Below are 20,130 nucleotides of genomic sequence, written 5' to 3' on the forward strand. Positions count from 1 at the left end.
AACATTTTACAAGATAAATATACCTATATAGAAGTACAAAAAAATCCAAACAAAAATAGAATCAAAGCTAAATAATATATTAAAAAATTTTTTGAATAAGAAGTACATCACAAAGAAACAATATTATTATCTAAGATTAAGCGACCGCATGTTGCCGAAAGCATATGGAACACCGAAAATATATAAAGAAAACTACTGAGAATAATTGTTTCATAAACAGTCCATTGTACAACGTAGCGAATTTTATACGTAATATATTGTTAGATAGTCTCCCAAAAACAAGAAGCCATGTTAAAAATAGTTTTTCTTTATGTAAATTATAAGTTCATATTATCTGTACTCTGCTGGTATGATATTTTACAAAGAATTAACATCGTTTCAAAATCTTTACAGTTGCATAAAATAAAAATATTACAATGTATAAATTTAATTGAAAATGTAATTGTTTTTTTTAAAGAGAATATCATGAAAATGGTTTTACAGACATTGAAATAAATGCTAAAAATATAAAACAAATACAATTTAGTGATGAATGTAAAGATGAACCAATTACAGATGCTAGACAAAAATTTAAAGTAGACTTTTTTAATTATATAATTGATGTAGCTCTAAATTCCTTGAAAGAACGATTCGATCAGTTTAATTATCATATAGTCACGCTTTTAAATTTCTATACGATATAAATACTTCTGATATCACTTATTTAAATCAATGCAAAATTTTAGAATCAAAACTTTACAACAAAAATACAAATTGTTCTGATATAAATGCCAGTGAATTGTGTGACGAGATAAATTTGTATGAAACAACCTTTTCAGATTTACAACAAAACATCTTGCAATCCCCAATTAATATTTTAAATAAATTAGCTGAAAATGATTTACTGGAAATATTTTCCAATTTAACAATAGCTTTTCGAATATTATTAACTCTGCCAATATCTGTGACAACTGGTAAGGCAGGTTTTTCAAAATTTAAATTAATAAAAAATTATTTAAGAAGTAAAATGTCGGAAACGCATTTATCCGATTTAGCAATTCTATCCATCGAAAATGAGTTGACCAACAACCTAGATTACAAAGATATCATAGAAATGTTCACAAAGCTAGAAAACGTAATTTTTAGATTGCCACTATTAATAATATATTAATCAACAATATATTAAAATTAAACCAAAATAAAATTAAAACTAAAAATTATAAATAAAAATTTAAAAACAAAAAATATAAAAAATATAAAAGAACAAAAAAACGGAACTATTATCCTGCTACATCCTCGTCGTGATTTTGGGTAGCACTAAAAGCAAGAATTTGACACTATTGGATTTTTAATTTTGCAATTTTGCACTAGTGAGCGCGAATTAATCCTAGCGTAGAGGCGCCTAAGACCGTCGTAACGCCTCCGCTTATCCTTTCCTTTTTTTAAAAAACGTATGTAAAATCGATTCTCGCATGTATTGTTGCCGCTTTTCCGCGTTACTAATTGGTTATCTCGATTCGCATTGTGTGTTATATTCATATCAAACAGCTATCATTGCGAAGGTTAATAGTTTGACAGTTGTTTAAAATAATATACATATATTAAATCAAAAGACACAAAATCAATGGCGCGCGCGAAGCGCGCGCTTGTCTTATCTGGTAATTCAAAAAGTACTTAAGAAAAAAACGCTTATTATAGTGTTTTGGAAAGCACTCGAGATAAGCTACAAGAATATGCAATGCAAAATAGGGTATTCCATTTAAGAACTTAAAGGTGACATTGACCTTTAAATGACTATTCAAGGTCAAATCTTTAATTTTATGTACTCCTTGAACCCATACAATTTTTGTTTAAAACATTTTTCAATTTAACGCAGTATTTCTGAGATATTTGAGTGAATCCTTGAAAATGGGACACCCTGTATAAGTTGCATTAAGCGACTGTTATCGGCGAAGGTTATTAACAGTTTAACAGTTGTTCAAAATAAAATTAAATAAAATCATTAAACGAAATCAGATAATAGCGCGCGTGTAGCACGTTATTATAACTTTTTTGTCTTTTTGCCATATCAATTTCTATATATTTTACGGTTAAAAAATTTTTTAATATAAGAGATTTATAAAAGTTAAGTTTTTAAATTAACTTAAGTTTTTGAATTAACATAACTGAAAAATATTTGATAAATCTTCATCAAATTCTTATGTTGTACTCTATTAAATTGATTTATTTATGATTCACAAAATTTAATTTAATTTTCTTTTATTTTGGCTTAAAATTCTTATGTTATATACTAATCAGTTTGTTGTGTTCACTCGGGTGAGACACAAAAAGAATGTCGCCGGATTGGGAAGTGGACTTCCGAATCGTCGGGGTTTCCCAGTAAATCGTAGTCTGATTAGATGTAGAGTCCCTTTTATTAAATATATATCGGTATACAAATTTATCAAGACTCGGCGTATAATTATTTCTAAACCTCTGGTAACTTTGTTTCTCTTTTCCGCTCGTTTGACGCGACTCTAGATTTATTCGAACGCTAGTTAACGACTCGTCTGATTGCAAGTCGGGAGTTATCCTTGACTCGAGTGGTTGGTCTAGTTGAACTCACTCTCTGTTTACTCCCGAGTTCTTATGTGAACTCGGTTTTTCGTTATTTTGTTTGGAAGGGGTGCCTGGCGACAGGCACCCGATTGGTGCATAGCTTTTGCTTACGTGGCTAGATTTTGAGCGCAGAGCTGTTCGAAAGATAAAGCTCTTAGCTTGCGTCTTTGCGGTTTCCGGCCCGCTGCTGTATCAGCGATCTCCTCGCGGAAAGTGTAGTAATTCTATATTTTATATCCGCTATACTTATAATTATAGCCTTTCGAGCTATAACAAGTTGTTTGATTTCTGGTTTGCAATTATTCTATTACTTTCTTTTATTTAACGTCTTGATTATATTTATAATTATTGGTCATTCCATTACTTTCTTTCATTTGACATCTTGATGATATTCATAATTATTGGTAATTATATTAAATTACATTAAATTGTTTTAATTATTATTTGCAATGTTTATATGATTATTGTTCACTTTTTATTCAATGATTTATTGTTTGCAATGTTTATGATTATTGTTCACTATTCTATTCAATTATTTCTGGTTCGCAGTATTTATATAATTATTATTCATTATTCTATTTAATTGTTTGATTTATGGTTCGCAATCATTCTATTCTCTTCTTTTATTTGACGTCTTGGTTATATTCAGATTTTTGTAATTATCTTTCAATGTTCTATAATACTTTAATTTTTGGTTATTAATTGTCACAAAATAATTCACTTATGGTTATTTAGTTTCCGTCTTGATTATAATTAGATATAACTAACCATCTCTTATTTATCCAGTCGTATTTAATGAAATTGATGAGCTAGATATTTAATGTTGGCCATAAGATCCAAGATTATTAATTTATTCATTGTTATATCTTTTTTCTCATTAAGATTGTGACATGCGAACCTTTTTTTCTTTAACTTAATTGACTTTATGTATTATGTTTCACCATGTTTATTAATGTTATATTTTATTACAAATCTGCATGAACATATTGAGAGATAAGTCTCAATAATTTGTAAATTTGTAAATATTTAAAACTTCTTCATATCTAGCTAGAGTCCAATTGAATTTCCTTCCCACTTATCCGGTACACATTTTGATTAAAAAATCGTTGATTATGTCTTTCTAACTTATTAGTATTTATTAGAGAAAATATAAATTTTAAAAAATCTGTATCGCAATGATTTAATAAACATATTTATAATATTTACTATAATATTTATTGTAAATATTTTCTGATATTTATGATAAATATTTATGATCTATTGAATCTAAGACTCCAAAAACATTTATGAAATATTTATGATGAATATTTATAAAATATTAAAATAATTATTATAAATATTCTATAAATATTTTATAAATATTCTGTGCTGTCTGGGAGATATCCTTAGTGTATCCTTAATACATCCTCAAGGTTTATACGGATGTATTCTGGATATCTGAAAATTCCTTGAGATATATTCCGATGGACATACCTCGGATTAACTTTTGCTATGTGGGTTGTTACTACAATAGTTATTTTGCGTTGAATTGTTACTGAATAAAGATTAATAATAAAAAATTATTCTGTTTTTTATTTTATTCTGCATAATGTTTTATTTTATATAATGTTTTTCAATGACACTTAGAAATCGAAAAATGGTGAATCTGAAGGAAGGCGTGCACATCATCTATGATATATTTCTATTCATCGGTATAATGATAATTCACATTACTGAGACCGTGATATTAACACTAATTCCTCTCAAATATCGAGCAAAATCTATTAAGGATGAAATTGCTCTCGTTACTGGTGGTGCGAGCGGAGTTGGCAAATTAATCGCGATTAAGCTTGCCAAACTTGGTGCACATGTAATTATCTGGGACATCAACAAAAATGGTAAGAAAATATTTTATTTCAAATAAATAATTATTTTTTGTAATTAAGTAACTTATTTTAAATTGTTTTTAGTATATAAACAGTCAATATGCATATAAAATTCCGTATATTTGATGCATGCATATAGAATAAATAATATTATCCATATAAATATAAATGTGTCTAATATTTAATTTTCCCCAGTTTATGCTTAAATCTTACTTATTTACAAGATATTTTTTTGGTTAATAAACTTTTTAATAAACAACAAACAACGCGACTAAAATCTTTTGAAGTTTTCTCACAATTACCTATTAATATATCCTTGGCAATATACACATGTATATATCGAGTTAAAAATAATTTGACATGAATCCCTTTATCGTACGATATATTCACCAACACTAAAATTGTTTCCCCTTATTATTTATATTATTTCCTAAATTATATAACAAACTTACGTTGTATATGTGTTACATATATCTAAATTCGCAAACATGTAACTAATATGTATATTTTTATTTAATTGTATTTAATTCCTTAAAATACAAACACAAAATTGTATGTAAATGATGCTAATATAAACAAAGTATAAATATTCACATGTAAATAACATGTAGGTCTTACGGAAATTGCGGAGGAAATAAGGATAGCTGGTGGAAAATGTTACACATATTATTGCGACATTGCTGACAAAAAAGAAGTATATCGCATTGCGAAAGTAGTACAAATCGAAGTCGGAAATGTGAGTAAACAATTAAATAAATTGTAAGTTTTATATAAATTACAATAGATCGTCTGTATTGTGAAAAACATCTTATCGACCAAATTTTAGATTAGACTATATCAACCGATCATTTTGATTAAAAAATCGTTGATTATGTCTTTTTGAGTATTTATTGAAAAAAAAATAAATTTTTAAAAATCTGTATCATAATGATTTAATAATAGTATCTTATGTGGCAAGTGCGGAAAATAACGAATTACATCGCGGGTGAAGTTGCCGCATAAGCCGAAGGCTTATGATGCATTCACGCGAGTACGAGTGTGAATACATCATAAGCCTTCGGCTTATGCGGCAACTTCACCCGCGATGTATTTGTTGTCCTCCGCACATGCCACATACAATATTTTTTGTAATGCCTATCGCGAAAGTTCGATTTGAGATGTTTTTACTCATGTACTTATCTCTTGATTTTTTCGGTAATAAAATTTTCGTGGCAGATTCAGCTGCTTCTATAAGTTCTAACGGCGTTCTAATGGTCTTGAACCCTCGTTTCTTTTATCCATTTGATCCTTCTTGAATAGTGAAGGTTATAACAAATTGACATTTCGTCTCGCGTGAATTTCGTTACGTTCAAATTTGTTATGTCAATCGAGAAGAAAGATGATTTTTTCCACACTAGTGCGGTAAAGTGTAACCATAGTAACACGCAGTAAAGTAAATAATAAAGATGCTTTTCTCGCACTAGTGTAATAAAGTAAGGCATACATTGAATCGTTGAGAAATAAACCATTTTCCGCACGCTAAACAGCAATCGAAAATCGAACTTTCGCAACAGGCGTTGCAAAAATATATTTATAATACACTTCTTATAATAATTAGAGGATCATTTAAATTTTCTGAAAAAATTGGCAAAATTTAGTCAGCTGTAACTTCATTAAAAATTAACCAAATTTAAATTTAAAAAAGATTTTTAAAGCTTAAAATCTCTACTTTCAAAAGCTCACTATTTTTTTAAAGTTTCTGTAAGTTTGGTAATTTTTACATATAGAAAACTACGAACTGAACAAAATTAGAAATTTTCTTTTTACTTTGCGGACCTGCTCCGTGTAAAAAAATCTACGACATTTCTCAACTTTCAGATGTGAAAGCTTGAAGTTTTCTTAACAAATTTGTTTTTTAAAAATGTTTCTACGAATTTTTATTACTGAGTTATCGCCGATTAAATGAAAAATGAGCAAGTTGACTTTAATCGTCCATAACTCTGTTGGAAATAATCCGCAATTTTAAAAAAAAGATTATTAAAGGTGAAACTTTGCTCTATCGAACGCAATAATAACCAAAATTTTTACGAAAACATATAGACTGGTTACAAATAAATAAAAATAACGTAAAAATTACAGACTTTTTCTATTTCCATTTTGACCTAAAAACCAATGTATAGAACAACAACAAAAAATTGTTCTTCACGTTTTTTTCTACTTTTAAGTACCCTGAATTGACAAAAAATTGGCGAACAGCTACAAGATGTTTTTCACAGTGACCACTATGTTTGAAAAAGGCAAATCTTCAAAAAATTGCTTAATTTCAGTAAGAAAAATGGAAAATAAAGTCAATTAATGTTAAAAATTGATTTTCAGTACATTAACACTACATAAACCTTTATTAACAATATGTCTTAACAAAAAGAAAAAACAAATTGTTTAAGTTTTCTCTCTACCAAAATTTGAAAAAATTTGAAAACCGCCGGCATTAACTTTACCCAAAGCGTATCACGAGGAGGTCGCACGGTCGGATTTACGCTTCGTTTTGTGTGTATATGTGTAATGTCTGCGTGCGTGCATGTGTGCGTGTGTGTGTATGTGTGTGAGAGTGAATTCAATAACGCGTGTTTCCTCTTTTTAAAATGACTGCTCGCAATTGGTTTCGTATATTAATGCAACGGATGTATTGTTGCCTGAGGGATTCGCTGTCAGGTTTGCCGAAGAGCTCTTACAAGCGAAGGTAGAGCAGCGATGTTGGGATAGTTTTCGCGTACTTTACGTTCTAACATATCCCAAACATGCTCAATCGGATTTAAATCGGGACTCATTGGCGAATGCAATAACGTCTTGATTTGATGATTCCTCAGGGTTACGTTCAGATTCCCCACCCAGGCGTCCTTAACCACCCAAACACCGTTCAGATTCCTCTTATTTTTACCTAAGTAATGTCCGAGTGCATCGTTCAGATTCCTTGCCAAAACACCCGGGTGAGGAGAAAAAGCACCCTGTTCTTGATACAGGATAACCAGCGGAGAGACTTTGCCGTCAAAAGTGCTTAAATGTTGAATGTAATAGTTAAGATGAGGAAATATATTCGATGTAATAATGAATGCCAAACTCGTGGTCGCAAAAAATGAATCTCCAATTATTATCAACAATAAGCTAATTATATGGGACATTGATAGTAAATTATTTATTTGTCATTGATGTGAATTTTATTAATTCTAATAAAGAATAAATAACTTTAAAACATCTTTCTCTCGACCAAACTAGAAAATTTCTTTTATTACTTTACAATCACAACGTTTCGACTATATTTTTAGTCCTTATCAAGTGATCAACTATACAAAAACATACTATACAGAAAACGAGGTTCAGTAAACTACATAATTTCGCTATTGATATTTCACAGTTAGATGAAATTCATACATATTTGTAAAAAAGAAAGAAAGAATTATTACAATCCAAAAATGTTTTAGGAGAATAGTGTCTAATAGACATTCCGTCAAATATGTCAAACGGATAGAGAGAGACTAAGCGACCTTTATTATTTTGTTGTATATGTTACTTAAATTATCAGTGTCCTTTTGTAAATTAATAGTGTTTTTGTTTTTCTTAATAAAAAACATTTCAGCAATCTCTTTTTCTAACGTGTTTTTCTTTATGTAGCAATAGTGAAGGTAATAATGAACATGATAGCTATAATTCTATTTTGAAAAAGAGAAAGAAAAGTGTTATTGAAAAAAATATCAAAAATTTGTATAAAAATTTAATAAAAGCAGAGGAATCTTAAAAGAAAGAAGAGGCTCAGCAGAAAAGACATATTGAGCGTATGGAGCAACAGGATCGTACTATTGAAGTTTATCAAAGTGCAATGAACCGACTCCTAGAGAAGTTATAGAATTGTAAGTGGTGTAAAGTATAGTTTTTCTCTGTTTTGACAATGTATATTAATACTTTAATTTTTTCCTTGTTTCTTTATTATAGAATTTCATATTATTGAAATACTTCTGTTGGCTATCAGAGAGATTGTGAATGTCTGTGACCAAAGATTATAATATGATTTCATTATTATACGGTTCTCAAGCTGAGATGATTTTTGTTGATTGTGCATATTTTTTGTTTTATTTTTTATTTGCATTATCTTTAGTGGTATTTTCATTGTTATTTAATAGTATGCTTTGCTTTTTTTAATTAATATTATCTTTAATAATTTAAGTATTTTAGTCTCTCTTAAGTTGTAAAAAGTTAAAATCCTCACATAATTATGTGAAGTTAATATTTTCATAGCAAAGGTGCAGAAAAATTTAAACATGACATGATTTAATAATAATATAAAATATAAGTTGTCATAAAAAGAATAAGTTTTATTTTTTATGATTGGTACTACTTAAACTTTTTATTAAAGTTTTATGCATATATTGTTAACTCATGTACTTACATTTAGTTAAGTGACTTAATATGATTTAATGCTTAAAGACTAATGCTAAAGAGACACACTAGTTATGTTAAGGATATATATATATTGTTACGTCCCTGATCTTTCATCCCCTTGAATATCATCCCTTGTGTGTCGTTGTGGAACTTCATCGTTAAGGGGGTTGTTTATTGACAACCGCCCTGTGGTTGTTTTGAGGCTCCATGACAGATTTGGTCGAGCTGTCGCATCGAGCAGACGCTTTCGAGGCCAATGAGCATTTGTGCATATTATTTATTGTATTGCATCGTTCTTTTGTACTTGATTTTCATAAACTCTTTAAAACTCAGTACCACCTTAAGAGTCTTTATCCTTTTCGGGCGTGTTCCGTGTGAGAGTGTGCGAGTGATTTGAGAGAGAGAACGTCCGGAGGACGTAACATTTTGGGGGCTCGTCCGGGATCGGATCGAAGGAACATCTCACCGCAGCAGAACAGAACATCGAAAATGATACATTCCCCGAGGATTACCCGTTCACAAGCTCCGTCTCGAACGACTGGCAGCGAGGAATCAAGAGAGCAAACGGACTCGTTACCGGAAGTCGCAGGGGAACCGGCAGTAACAGAGTCTAGCTCTTCGGGTCCTCCTTCTTGAGATGCGAGAGATGCGACAGGAGCAGACACGTCGAGAGGACGAAATTACGGCGATGCTGCGTCGTCACGACGAGGAACTTCAAGCCTTAAAACAGATTCATTGCCGACCACAAAATCTACAGCTAAGTCCTTCTATTAATAGATTGTGTGGAAATTCGGGTACGCGCTTTTTAAATGAGAGAATGATTTTCGCGCGATATTAGGGTTCAAATTAAAACCTGATACTTATGACGGGACAGTATCACTTCGTGAATTTTTCTCACAGTTTAATTTAATTGCTCAAGCAAATAGTTGGGATAATACGACAAAGACTGTTGCACTTGCTTCGAGTTTAAGAGGAAAAGCGCGTTCGGTATTAGAGACGGTAGAAGACGTGTCCAATTTAGAATTTAACGAATTAAAATCAAAACTTGAATTACGTTTTGGAGAAGGACTCTTATCGCAAAATTATTACGTACAATTTACAAATCGGAAACAAAAGTTTGGGGAAAATTTGGCAACATTAGGTTCGGAACTCGAAAGATTGGTTCGCCTTGCGTATCCCGTGCCCACACGAAATCCGAGATAAAATCGCCTGCGCGCAATTCATTTCGGCGATATATGATAATTTTGTCGAACAAACTTTACAATTGGAAAACATAACTTCTTTGAGTTTGGCAATTGAAAGGGCAAAAGCCATAAAAATAATTCAAGGGGAGGGTTACGAGAAAAAGAGAGGAAATTTTAATTTTAGTAAAAATTTTTCGAGTATTGGAAAAAAGAACGCGCAGGATAATAAATTAGAAGGTGAACGAGATGAAAAAGGTAATAAGAAAGGAAATAACGGAAAAGGGAATTGGCCAGGCAGCAAATTTAGCACCGGCCAAAGGGAATGTTGGACGTGTGGGAAAATCGGACATTTCCGGTACGAATGTCCTATTGAGAAGAGAAACTTGGTTTAGCCAAGCTTAGCGGGGAGAGTTTGGCTTCCGTGAAAAATTCCTCGAAAATGTATTAAATGTTAATAGAATTAAGAATAATGATTATTTCATTTTTAAAGGAAAAGTAGATGATAAAGTATGTTCTTTCAAGTTTGACACGGGCTCCGATGTTTCCATAATAAATAGCAAATTTGTTGATAAAGAGAAAAGAAAGATTTGTAAGAATTTTGTTAATTTGAGATATCCCACCGGAGAAAAAGTTCGTGTAGAGTTTTGGGCAGAAGTTAAAGTTGAATTAGGGAAATATTCGTTGAAAATACCAATGTTCATTGCAGACATAAATGATGAATGTCTTTTAGGAATAGATTTTCTAAAAATGGTAAATTTAGAAAAAATCTTTGAATCGGCTTTTGGAATTCCGATGTTTGAAAAAGAAATAGCTAGAATTGAAGATTCTTTTAAAAAAGTTCTGATCCCCTTGAAAGAACTTTATGAAATGAATTCTCAACATTTAACTGAAATAGAAAAAGAAAGTTTTGTCGATTTTTATAATGAATTTGATGATTTATTTTCTGAAGACATTATTGCGGGAAATTGTAATGTTGTAGAACATATTGTAAATGTGTGAGATTCTCCTCCCATAAAACAGGTTCCTCGTAGGATTCCGATTCAAATGAGGGGAGAAGTCGATAAAATTTTGGAGGATATGAGTTCACGTGGAGTGATTGAGGAGTCAAATAGTCCATGGGTTTCTCCTGCTGTCATGGTTAAAAAGAAGGACGGTTCTATAAGGTTCTGTGTTGATTATAGAAAATTAAACGAGGTGACTATTAAGGATTCTTATCCCCTTCCCCGAATTGATGACATTCTTGACCAGCTAACAGGTAATTCTTGGTTTTCCACTCTTGATCTTAAAAGTGGGTATTGGCAAATTAAAATCCGTCCCGAAGATAAAAAGAAAACGGTTTTTTCAATAGGTAAAGGATTGTGGCAATTTACCATTATGCCCTTTGGGTTGTGTAACGCCCCTGCAACATTTGAACGCCTTATGAAAAAAGTTTTACAAAATTTATTATCAAAAATTTGCCTTGTATATTTGGATGATGTGATAATTTTTGGGAAAATTTTTACTGAAATGATAAACAATTTTAGAACAGTATTTTTACGATTAAGAGAAGCAAATTTAAAAATAAACCCGAAGAAATGTGTGTTATTTAGTAAAAGTGTAAAATATTTGGGTCATGTGGTTTCTGTGGAGGGCGTTGTTACAGATCCCGATAAGATTTCTGTTGTCAAAGATTGGCCAATACCTCACACAAAGAAACAATTACAAAGTTTTCTGGGATTCTGTTCTTATTATCGTAAATTTGTTAAAGGATTCTCTTCCTTAGCTAAGCCCCTTTACATGTTGACAGAAGATCAAACTAAATACGTATGGGGAGATAAATGTCAGAAAGCTTTTGAAAAGTTAAAGTTTTTATTATGTTCTTCTCCAATTCTTTCCTTTCCGAGAGAAAAGAGAGAATTTTTATTAGATACTGACGCGTCGAATATAGGAATCGGTGCAGTGTTGTCTCAGAAACAAGATGGAGAAGAGAAAGTAATTGCTTATTTTAGTCGTGTGCTTAATAAAGCCGAACGAAACTATTGCGTTACTCGTCGGAAACTTTTAGCGATAGTAGATTCTATAAAGTTTTTTCGTCATTATCTTTTGGGACAAAAATTTTTAATCCGTACGGATCATGTTTCGTTACGATGGCTTTTATCTTTCAGAGATTTAAAAAGTCAATTAACTCGATGGATGGAAAGATTACAACAATACGAGTTTGAGATTATCTATCGTAAAGGGATTTCTCACAATAATGCTGACGGATTGTCTAGAAAACTTTGTGAATCAAACAATTGTCAATATTGTGCAAAAGTGGAAAGAAAAAATTCGGAGGAGAGGGAACAAACAGTTTCTCGTATAGTGTTCGAAGGCGAAAATTTGGAAAATTGGCGTGAAATGCAACGACAAGATCCAGACATTTCATTTATTCTTCGTGCCAAGGAAACAAAAATTCGTCCCCCACGCTCAGAAATAGTCGGAGAGGACATTTCAACTCTAATATATTGGTCGTATTGGGATTCTTTGATTGTAAAAAATGGGATCCTCTATAAAAAATGGGAAGCTCCAAATTTAAAATCAAGTTTTCTCCAACTCGTGGTTCCTCGAGTACGAATAAAAGAAATATTAGAGGAGACACATGATTCTCCAACAGGAAGACATTTCGGAGCCAATAAGACTCTAGAAAAAATTTGAAAACGATTCTTCTGGGCAATCTGCAAACAGGATGTTGAGGAATAGTGCAAAACCTGTAAAATCTGCGTTTCAAAGAAAGGTCCTTCAGGAAAAGGGAAATCTCCTCTACAAATTTATAATGTTGGAGCTCCATTAGAGAGAATACAGATAGACATACTTGGTCCTCTTCCTTTGACAAGATCTGGAAACAAATATTTGCTTGTTATCGTAGATTGCTTCACTAAATGGGTGGAGGCTTTTCCTATTAAAAATATCAGAGCTAGAATAGTCGCTGAAGTCTTTGTTAATCAATTTATCTCAAGGCATGGAATTCCAAGTGAAGTTCACACCGATCAAGGGAAGAATTTTGAATCACAACTCTTCTCGGAATTAATGAAATTACTCGGAATAAAAAAAAACTAGGACTACCGCCTTTCATCCTCAATCTAACGGACAAGTAGAACGCCAACATCAGACTATTTCAAATTTCTTAGCGAAATACATATCGAAAGATCAAAAGGACTGGGATCGATGGATTCCCATGTTTCTTTTAGCTTACAGATCTTCGAAGCATGAAACCACTGACGTGATTCCGGCAGAGCTATATTTTGGTAGGGAACTAAGGTTACCGGTGGATCTTTTACGAGGAAATCCTGAATCTTCTGAAGGAAGACTTTCAAAAAAAAATTTTATTAGAAATCTAAAAGAGAAATTAGAAGAAATTCATTCTTCAATTAGGGAGCGAATGAATCTGAAATCTTCTCAGATAAAGATTCGTTATGATCGTAGTGCCAGAAGAATTCTTTTCAAAGTAGGACAGAAGGTTTGGTTTTATAATCCTCGTAGGATTAAAGGGAAAGCTCCGAAATTACAAGGAAGTTAGGAAGGTCCATTCCGGATAGTAAAGAAACTTAGTGATGTGGTGTTTTGTATAGAAAGATCGTCTAGACATAAGAAAAAAATTGTACATTCAGATAGATTAGCTCCTTTTCTCGAGAGAAGTTTAGAAAAATAATTAAGTAGATTGGAGCCCGGAAATGTCGATTTTTCTTTAAAATTGGGGGGGGATGTTTTAATTTAAGAAAAAAAAATAGAATAAGTTACTGCTCATTTTATTTTTCGTTATAGAGTCTTCAATTTGGAAAGAGATTTGTCTTTGATCTGAGAAAAGTTTCCTGAAAGGCGGAAAAATTGATCTCCCAGCTTAGTCTTCGAGGGAGAAAATCTTCATTCGTCTTTATTCTACTCTAAGAAGACTGTCTCGCCCGCGGTTTTTGATCCGTGGTTTTCCCGCGGGATTTTGGGCGAATGCCGAGACAGGGACTTGGGGAGTCCATGAAAGACGATGGGTCCACGGAAGATACCCCCCCCCCTTGTCTGAACCGGAGGATGGAGGGAGACCGGGACTTATCTTCAAGGAATTCTGAAAGTCGATTGGGATCAAATTGACGGAGTCGCTCGGTAACCTGCGGCAGCAGCCCAGGGTAGGGCAGGAAGACTCGTCGGTGTCATGGAATCGACAATTGATGCAGTTGTACTACAGACTTGGATTGGCGAATATAGTTCAACGACCTGCGGCGGGAGCCTACCAACTTATGGTGGAACGAGAATTCGTCAGAATCCTAAGTTTGACATCGAAATACGGAGATAGCTTGTATGGATGTGCGACGGGATACAGAATGGCGGATTGTTCGGTAACCTGTGGCAGGAGCCCAGGGTAGAACAGGAAAATTCGTCGGAGTCCTGAGATCGGCATCGGAATGCAGAGTTATTAAACAACGTTGGATAACCCTCTGTTTCTGATTGTCGGGACGACAATCTTGAAGAAGGGGGCAGTATTACGTCCCTGATCTTTCATCCCCTGAATATTATCCCTTGTGTGTCGTTGTGGAACTTCATCGTTAAGGGGGTTGTTTATTGACAACCGCCCTGTGGTTGTTTTGAAGCTCCATGACACATTTGGTCGAGCTGTCGCATCGAGCAGACGCTTTCGAGGCCAATGAGCATTTGTATAATACATATTATTTATTGTATTGCATCGTTCTTTTGTACTGGATTTTCATATTAAAACTCAGTACCACCTTAAGAGTCTTTATCCTTTTCGGGCGTGTTCCGCGTGTGTGAGAGTGTGCGAGTGATTTGAGAGAGAGAACGTCCGGAGGACGTAACACTATACAGGGTGATTCAAAACAACCGTTTGTCCTTAAAATGTCGTATTCCTGACTCAATTCTAAGACGATTTTTCCTTTGCCAAAATTTTATCCGAAGCTTAGTTTTTGAAATATAAAAAGAAATAGTTAGCGAATTACAGCACGAGTACGGGCGGTAATCAGGAGCGGCGCACCACATTATCCGACGCGGGCGATTACGTGGGCGCTCGAAGCGATCAGCTGTTTGTTACACGCGGCGTTTTGTGTGTGTGTGTGTGTGTGCGTGTGTGTGTACGCGTATACACACACACACACACACACACTCTCTCTCTCTCTCTCTCTCTCACTGATTCTTACCTTGTAGAGATGTTTGATGTCCTTTGACGAATAATTGTTGCCTGACTGGATACAATCCGATATTGACACACTGTGACACACTGCATAATGAAATCATTTTTTTGTAATAAATTCTATTGACACTTTGACTCACGCACTTGATTAAAAATTATTGTAATAAATAATTGATTACAAATTACAACACATAATCACAATCTGAGAGAATTTTCTCTTAGAATTTGCCCTGAAAATTGTGGTAATCGTAGGATAATATTGTATGGAAAAAATTTTATTAGAATTCCTCTAATTAATATTTATCACATTCAAAATAATAATATCTATCACAATAAAATATGAAACATGTTTTATTAATTTTACTAAACCGTAAAGTAAAATTAATGAAATATATTTTATATTTTATTGTGATAAATATTATTATTTTGAATGTGATAATTATTAATCAGAGAAATTCTAATAAAATTCTTTCCATATTATATTCTCTTACAATTACTATAACTTTTAGGGTAAATTCTAAGAGAAAATTCTCTCAGTGTTTTGATTAATTATTAAAAATTACTTGTAAAAACGCGCGGCGCGCACAGCACACGTTACTCGATGCGGACGGCAATAGTTTACACGGCAAGGACACGACAATCATAATCACAATCTAAGAGAATTTTCTCTTAGAATTTACCTAGAAAATTATGGTAATCGTAGAACATTATGATGTGGAAAGAATTTTATTAGAATTTCTCTACTATTTATCATATTAAAAATAATAATATGTATCACAAGAAAATATAAAATATGTTTGATTAATTTTACTATACAGTTTAGTAAAATTAATCACACATATTTCATATTTTATTATGATAGATATGATTTTTAATGTGATAAATATTAATCAGAGAAATTTTAATAAAATTCTTTTCATACCGTATTGTCTCACAATTACCATAACTTTTAGGGTAAATTTTAAGAGAAAATTCTCTCAGTGTACCGATTAATTATTAAAAATTACTTGTAAAAAGGCACACGTTACTCGATGCGGACGACAATTGTTTACACGGCAAGGACACGACAACAGACTGCGGCGACGGACGACGCGACGCGTCGCGACGCTTCGCGACACGTCTAGACGATAACAATCACGCGGCGTTGCCGAACATGTGATTGACGCGAGACATGTATTAAAACGTATAATAATTATGTTATTAAAAAAGGCATATTATAACGTATTATAATTTTTTACGTTATAATTTTTATTGTTATCGTCTAGACGTGTCGCGAAGCGTCGCGACGCGTCGCGTCGTCCGTCGCCGCAGTCTGTTGTCGTGTCCTTGCCGTGTAAACAATTGTCGTCCGCATCGAGTAACGTGTGCCTTTTTACAAGTAATTTTTAATAATTAATCGGTACACTGAGAGAATTTTCTCTTAAAATTTACCCTAAAAGTTATGGTAATTGTGAGACAATACGGTATGAAAAGAATTTTATTAAAATTTCTCTGATTAATATTTATCACATTAAAAATAATATCTATCACAATAAAATATGAAATATGTGTGATTAATTTTACTAAACTGTATAGTAAAATTAATCAAACATATTTTATATTTTCTTGTGATACATATTATTATTTTTAATATGATAAATAGTAGAGAAATTCTAATAAAATTCTTTCCACATCATAATGTCCTACGATTACCATAATTTTCTAGGTAAATTCTAAGAGAAAATTCTCTTAGATTGTGATTATGATTGTCGTGTCCTTGCCGTGTAAACTATTGCCGTCCGCATCGAGTAACGTGTGCTGTGCGCGCCGCGCGTTTTTACAAGTAATTTTTAATAATTAATCAAAACACTGAGAGAATTTTCTCTTAGAATTTACCCTAAAAGTTATAGTAATTGTAAGAGAATATGGTATGGAAAGAATTTTATTAGAATTTCTCTGATTAATAATTATCACATTCAAAATAATAATATTTATCACAATAAAAAATATAAAATATATTTCATTAATTTTACTTTACGGTTTAGTAAAATTAATAAAACATGTTTCATATTTTATTGTGATAGATATTATTATTTTGAATGTGATAAATATTAATTAGAGGAATTCTAATAAAATTTTTTCCATACAATATTATCCTACGATTACCACAATTTTCAGGGCAAATTCTAAGAGAAAATTCTCTCAGATTGTGATTATGTGTTGTAATTTGTAATCAGTTATTTATTACAATAATTTTTAATCAAGTGCGTGAGTCAAAGTGTCAATAGAATTTATTACAAAAAAATGATTTCATTATGCAGTGTGTCACAGTGTGTCAATATCGGATTGTATCCAGTCAGGCAACAATTATTCGTCAAAGGACATCAAACATCTCTACAAGGTAAGAATCAGTGAGAGAGAGAGAGAGAGAGAGAGTGTGTGTGTGTGTGTGTGTGTGTGTATACGCGTACACACACACGCACACACACACACACACACAAAACGCCGCGTGTAACAAACAGCTGATCGCTTCGAGCGCCCACGTAATCGCCCGCGTCGGATAATGTGGTGCCCCGCTCCTGATTACCGCCCGTACTCGTGCTGTAATTCGCTAACTATTTCTTTTTATATTTCAAAAACTAAGCTTCGGATAAAATTTTGGCAAAGGAAAAATCGTCTTAGAATTGAGTCAGGAATACGACATTTTAAGGACAAACGGTTGTTTTGAATCACCCTGTATATATATACGAGGGTGGTCCGATAAGTACTTAGCCTCATCGCCCGATGGTGCCAATATCGCAAGAGAGATTTACTATCGTGTAGTACATTCTCGTAGACGGCTACTGTCAAAATTTCAGCCGAATCGGACTCGTAGTTTCGTTTTGACCGTGTGTGAAAGCGGGCGTGTCCGCGGATTTTAGAAAAATGGAAAAAGAGCAATATTGGTCGGTGATTCAATTCTTGTTTTTGGAAGGGAAATCGCGCAGTAAAATCAAAAAGCACTTGGATGCTGTGTACGGTGACTCTTCTTCTTCGATGGCGACCGTCAAAAATTGGTTTAACGAGTTTCAACGTGGTCGCACGTCAGTTTTTGATGAGCCACGCCCAGGTGCCCCGAAAATGGCTACCACGGAGGATAACGTGACAAAAATCCACGATCTCGTATTGGCAGACCGCCGATTAAAGGTGCGCGAGATAGCTGAAACAGTAGGCATCTCAAAAGACCGCGTGGGTCATATCCTGCATGAAATTTTGGGCATGAGAAAGCTGTCGGCGCGATGGGTGCCGCGTTTGCTCACTCCGGACAACAAGCGCAACCGCCGTCGCCACGGCCAAATTGGTCGAATTGCACTACAAACTGCTGCCCCATCCACCGTATTCTCCAGATTTGGCCCCGTGCGACTTTTTTTTGTTTCCAAACTTGAAAAAGTCACTCGCCGGGCAGAAATTTGAGTCAAATGAGGAGGTCATCGCCGCCACGGAGGCCTACTTTGCAGACCTCGAGAAAACGTATTTTTTAGATGAGTTAAAGAAGTTGGAGCATTGCTGGGTCAAGTGTATCGAGCTAAAAGGAGACTATGTTGAGAAATAAATCCCCACTTTTCCAAAATTTTCGTTTTTCTTTTGTAGGCTAAGTACTTATCGGACCGCCCTAGTATATATATATATCCTTGGGATATATATATATTGTTATATATATTAAGGAATATATGTTAAAGATATATATATATATATATATATATTGTTATGTCCGTGTTACGTCCGTTTTACGATACGTCCCTGTATTTTACGATCGTCAGGATCTTCTATCAGAGTCTTCTATCAGGATCTTCTATCAGAGTCTTCTATCAGGATCTTCTATCGTCGCTAAGAAGTTGTTTATGTTAATCGTTGCGTGTTGTTCTGAACTGTCTGTCGTGCGGTGAGGACGTATCTTCCGACAGCTGTTTGGCGGACATATATTAGGATTAATGCACGTTATATTATATTGTATCGCTACGGTATATTGGCTTGTTATATTAAAGTTCATTGCTTTGCTACGCGAGTGTATTCATTTCCGGCGTGTGAGAGTTTGAGTGCGCGCGACATTTCTGTGGGATAACCCGAAGGGTGGTCGCGGATGAAACAATATATATATATATATATATATATATATATGTTAAGGAATATATGTTAAGGATATATGTATCCTAAAAAAATCATAAAAATGAAAAGGTCAGGCCTTGTTCAAAAGAAGGTACTCAAAAATTTAAACGATCTAATAATAAATTATCACGAAAAGTAACTGATATGTTATTCAAGGTGCCAGTTCAAAGTGAACATACGTAAAGTGTATATTATCTAAATTTAGTAATAATATATTACCATGAAAAGTAACTGTGATATTTTATTCAAGGTGCAAGTTCACATTGAATATACATACATATAAGTAAAACTGATTACAATTTGATTCTAGAAAATAAGTGCGATATGTTATTCTTAGTGCACAAAATATAATAGTCGTTTATAGAGATTTGATTTGAAATTCATACTAGCCCGTACAATGAAAAATAATTACTCGTAATTCCAGAGTACCAATTTGTTAATGACTCAGAAAAATTACATGGCGGCCTGCTCTCAAAAAACTATAATGTTTCTCGATGTCCATTTAGAAATAATGTCGAAGCTCTTACAGAATAATTACTACAACATTTGAAATACGAAAAGTATTACATTAGAAGAAGATTAGATTAGAATAAGGATTCAACGTATTTTTAAAAGCTCTACACACATAACGAAGTGAATATACAAAACTATATACAAATACCTTTTTCTTCTGTGTTTCTGAAGAAAATTGTAAGTCAAATGAAACCTTGCACTTTGAGAACCATGTCACTTACTTTTCAGAGTCAAATTGATAAATTTTTTTTGTATATTTTAATGATATTTATTTCTCACTTGTATCTTGAATAATTAATAT

General features: G+C 33.0%; 1 protein-coding gene across 1 annotated transcript in view; it reads left to right on the top strand.

The window, feature by feature from the left end:
- Positions 1-4,213: 4,213 nt before the first annotated feature.
- LOC114944567 (estradiol 17-beta-dehydrogenase 11) overlaps positions 4,214-20,130 on the top strand; it is a 68,007-nt gene continuing 52,090 nt past the window's right edge. Inside the window, exons 1-2 of the mRNA XM_085488956.1 lie at positions 4,214-4,454; positions 5,054-5,178. Coding sequence (XP_085345082.1) covers positions 4,214-4,454; positions 5,054-5,178 — 366 coding nt within the window. The remainder of the gene's footprint in view (positions 4,455-5,053; positions 5,179-20,130) is intronic.

The sequence above is a fragment of the Nylanderia fulva genome, unplaced genomic scaffold (genome assembly GCF_048542155.1).
Source record: "Nylanderia fulva isolate GAGA-0341 unplaced genomic scaffold, ASM4854215v1 Scaffold75, whole genome shotgun sequence".
In the NCBI taxonomy this organism is placed as follows: Eukaryota; Metazoa; Arthropoda; class Insecta; order Hymenoptera; family Formicidae; genus Nylanderia; species Nylanderia fulva.